The 4683-nt window shown below is 35.0% G+C and overlaps 1 protein-coding gene across 1 annotated transcript in view; it reads left to right on the forward strand.

Annotated features, from left to right (window-relative positions):
• BCKDHB (branched chain keto acid dehydrogenase E1, beta polypeptide) overlaps positions 1 to 3420 on the forward strand; it is an 88638-nt gene extending 85218 nt beyond the window's left edge. The window contains exons 7-9 of the mRNA XM_012646049.1: positions 214 to 311; positions 2495 to 2605; positions 3400 to 3420. Of these exons, the coding sequence (XP_012501503.1) occupies positions 214 to 311; positions 2495 to 2605; positions 3400 to 3420 (230 nt within the window). The remainder of the gene's footprint in view (positions 1 to 213; positions 312 to 2494; positions 2606 to 3399) is intronic.
• The last annotated feature ends 1263 nt before the right edge of the window (positions 3421 to 4683 follow it).

Consider the following 4683-nt stretch of genomic DNA (forward strand, 5'->3'; position numbering starts at 1 on the left):
AGGATAGCTGATAATAAACTTGTTTATCTGTGTAGTAATGTCATGGAGCCATGTGATAAATGCCATTTCTGTTTTAAATAACTTATGGAATTTGGGGAAAAATAACTGAAATAAAGCTTGGCCACAATGAGGTCCTTACATTCTTTTATGCACAAATGTCACATGAGAAAAAATAATTAACCTCTTATTTTTTTTTTCCTGTTATATATTTAGTGGAACAGGTTCCAATAGAACCTTACAACATCCCCCTGTCCCAGGCTGAAGTCATACAGGAAGGGAGTGATGTTACCCTGGTTGCCTGGGGCACTCAGGTCAGTAGCATTGATTCCAACTATTAAAGCCCATGTTATCTTGGAAACTCCCATTTATAATCCTGATACATGAAGAATCGAAAACGATGTTTCCTTATATCTCAAATTAAGTCTGCTTGGTGGTACTGATGCTGATCTTTTTTCTTTCCAACTTCTTTGGGATGTAATTGACAAATAAAAATTATATTTGTTCAAAGCATACAACATAATTTGATATATGTGTAATCAAATGATCACTACAATGTAATTAACACATCCATCACCACACAGTTATCATTTCGTGTGTGTGTGTGTGTGTGTGTGTGTGTGTGTGTGTGTATGTGCATGCATGTGCATGGTGAGGACCCTTAAGATCTACTCTCTTAGCAAATTTAAAGTAAACAATATGATATCATTAGCTATAGTCAACATACTGTATATTAGGTCCCTAGAACTTTACTCATCTTATAATTAGAAGTGTGTGGTACTGATTTCTGAGTGACGGTGAGGTACCCATTCAGTCATATTAAAATATGTAAGCATACGGTGAAGTCATCAAAAATGTTATAAAACATAAATGTATTCATTGAAAACACTTGTGTTTTGAAGCACATGTTATATATCCTTGTTAGTTTTGCTGCACTTGACTTACAATTTTCTTTTTCATCCCATTTCCTATCTTTTCTCATGATTACTTTGCTGGCCATATGGACCCATCCCATGGTCCAGCCTTAGAATTCTGTACCTTTCTCTTTTCCAGTGACCCTCTCTACTGATGCACTTCAGCTTTCCCCAGGTCTTGTTGTCACATGCTCTATCTTCAACTTCAGGACTCTTTTTCTCTAGCTGTAGACTTCTATCTCTTACACTTTTATCTTTCCTTTTAAAGAAATGGAGATTTTTTTCTTTTTATGTATAAAGTAAATACTTGCTTATTTCAGAAAATTTAGGGCAGCATAGTGCAAAGAAAATAACCAAAAATCATTTGCAATCTCACAAGCTCTTATTCTCTTCTCCACTTGATTTTTTGGCTTGGGGAGCTATAGTCCTCATGGTTCCTACCTGCAGTGGGTTAACAGTGTTGCGTGGTGGGTCACATCCCATTGACAGTGCCCATGGTGGTTGTAGTGAACCTTTTTGGCTTTCCTTGAGTCCATTTTTAAATGCACATCTCTGTCACCCTTAGTATGTGACCTTGTTACTCTTTTTAATGGGGCGGTTAGAGTGTATTAGATACTAACTCGCATAACTTGCTCTTCCTTCACACCTACCACTTCTGCTGCTAATCTTTTCCTTCTTCTCTTTGTCTGTGAGGAAGAGGTGTCTGGTTTTGGTAGCTGTCTCTCCAGTTGAAGTTATGTGCCATTTTACCTTCTCCAGGACTGTGATCCATTAGCTAGTCCCTCTCTCTCTCTCTCTTGTATTTTCAGTTTTCTATTCCATTAAATAGATTGTTTTTATTAAAAAAGTATGTATCTCTTTACTATCTAAAGAATATCTTTCTCCTGAATACCATTACTTCTCCCTCCTTTCATCACTGCATTTAAACAACTTTTTTCTGCTGTCTACATTTAATTCCTTAATTTCCTTATTTTCTTGTACCTATAAGTTCTGTTCCCATTGATTTATTAAAACTGTTTTTGTTAATATCACTAATCTTCTAATTGTTACATCCAGCCCTTATCCCATAATGCTATGGTATTTGATATTAGCTACTATTTCTATGAAATCTTTTCTTCTTTAACTTCTGGGATACACTCTTTCCTGGTTTTCTTTCTATCTCTTTAACTGTTTTTTTTTTTTTTTTAAAGTGAGCTCCTCTTCCTCCATTTTCCCCTTAAATGTTGGTGATCTACTGGATTCCATGACTTTTGCCCTTTGCTTCTTTCTCTGCATGTTTCCCCTAGAAGCTCTCTCTGTTGTTGTTTTATTTACCTCTGTATGCTATCTTTGTAATCAGTATCTCTAGCACTTTCTCTCCCTGTCTCTAAGAAACTCTTTCCAACTATTTTCTAAACATCTGTATAGTTGATTATTTTGGCAGAATATGGAGTTCAACACATCTAAAACAAATTTATGATCTCCATGCAGATCAATTCCTCTAACGTTAAACACTATCTCTATTAGTGACGTCGGAATTCAACTAGTTTTTTCAGGCTGGAATCTTTGTAGTCATTCTCTATGTATTTTTCTCCTCATTTCAGGTTCATGTGATCCGGGAGGTGGCTTCCATGGCAAAAGAAAAGCTTGGAGTGTCTTGTGAAGTCATTGATCTGAGGACGATAATACCTTGGGATGTGGATACAGTTTGTAAGGTAAGAATATAATGTTGATAGAACATGATTTCCTCATACCTTGGGCCAAATATGTTGGATATTTGCAAAGAATTGTTTTGAAATTGTGAGCTGCATGAGCATTTTTAACTGATGTAAAACTTTCAAATTTGCAGCGTGAAAGGAATGAGTGCTGTATAATCAGCTTAATACTCAAAGAAACAGATTACTTTAGAGTTTCTTTTACCTTCTGCAGTTTCCTTTGCTTAAAATATTATAAAACTATGTCCTTCATGCCGTCGGCTTGGTTGCGTTGTGTGAGAAATGGAGCTTATCAGGGATGTCGAAGGCACCTGTGTTTTTAACTTGTTATTGGTTGTGGTTCAGTAAGCTTGGTTTAATTTAGTCCTGTAAAGGTTTGGCTGAATTCTCATTTATCTTCTCTCCAAAAGTGATGGGAATGGACTATTTTTTTAAAAAAATAACTCTTTATATAGCCTTAATACTGTGGATCACAGATTGAGTGTTAAATTGTGGGATTCTGGCTACTCTGATTTACAGTTTCTAAGTAGCCCTTTGACCTTTGACCTGATTAGGTTGATCTTGTTCTTACTGTTAATAGGATTCACATAGTCATTTCCCTCTTAAGAACATAGTTTAGTCTCATTTACTTATCTGTAACCAATATATTTTATATTAATGTCTAGATAATTTAAAGAGCATCTGCTTCCATATTGGTACATAAGGAAGGTTAAGCTCTTTTTTTGTGATGGTCTTATCTACCAAAGAATAGGTAATAATGACATGTATTGTTTTTTCTTGCTTTACTGCTATAGCAAATAAGTCCTAAGACCTAGGGTATTTTATATTTGTTATTATTATTTTTTAGAACTTTGGCATTCCTATAGCTTTTACAAGCTGTTTCTTAGGTTAGTTACATGAATGTAATCCACAGACAATACTGCTGTAAAAGTGTAGCATAGAGTGTTTTTAGGTGAAGATTATTTTATAATTTAGTAGGAGAGTTAAGATTTGTTATAGTGAAGGTTATTGAAGATTCACTTGACACCATCTAAACACTTGACATGGTTACAAAAGGTTGCAACAATATCCTAAGCCCTTGTATTAGTAGTTGCCATAATTAAGAATAGTATTTCAGATTGAAATACTACATGAAATGAATTTAATGCTTTTTGAAGGCATTTTCAAATCAAGTAGACACTGGGTTCTTTTTCAAATAGCCAAATGTCCCAAATTATGGTTAACCTGGAGCTGGCTTCTTGCTTTCAACACATATCCCTCTCTTATCCTGGGGTTTGTATTTTTAGTGCGGATGGTGCTTCTGCATGGGGATATGATGTTTTGTCATGGCACGGAGTTGGGGGTACTGATATATGGTCAGGACAAATACTCTTAGAACTTTATTTACATATTTATATATCTTCAACATTCAAAAAGGATTTGTAGCAGCTTAAACTAAAACACAAATATAATAACACCCCAAGGTGGTAACCATGAAAGCAGAGGAGAGTAGAGGAAGAAAAAAGGGAAAAACTGCTTATGTTTATATCTGTATCAATTTGCTTTTCCTCCCCTTTATTAAATCTACTGGTTGCATCTTTGTCTGATCCTGGAATGTAGATTCAGTTTTTTTAGGTGATTTATCCTGCTGGGAAAGATGAAAGGGGAGACTAGAGACTTCTATTGAATGAGAAAGTGATGCATTAGAGCTCTTTCTTGTTAGTGTCATTATCTTAGTTTTATGTTGGGATGCTTTCATCATGTTATTTTTCAGTCGATGACCCTCCAATTGTGACAGTGAAGGCTGGCATTTCATTTCTTGATTACTTTGTGTCTATTTGTGATTCTCTTCATTGCTGATCATGGTACACCTCTTGTTTTCTTTTCATGTATCAAAAGAGAAAATACTTGATATGCTTTTCTCTCTGGGATTTAGAGATGATTTTAAAGAAGAGGGCCCTATAGCCAAATATTTATATTAAAAATGAGATGTGTTTTTTTCCTAGAGTTAAGCTTTTTTCCCTTCATCTTCATGAATTCTATAGCAATCAAAATTTATGTGTATGATCTCTTTCAGTTAGCTGTATTTTATCGGTTGT

The sequence above is a fragment of the Propithecus coquereli genome, unplaced genomic scaffold, assembly GCF_000956105.1.
Source record: "Propithecus coquereli isolate 6110/MARCELLA unplaced genomic scaffold, Pcoq_1.0 Scaffold24, whole genome shotgun sequence".
Taxonomy (NCBI): domain Eukaryota; kingdom Metazoa; phylum Chordata; class Mammalia; order Primates; family Indriidae; genus Propithecus; species Propithecus coquereli.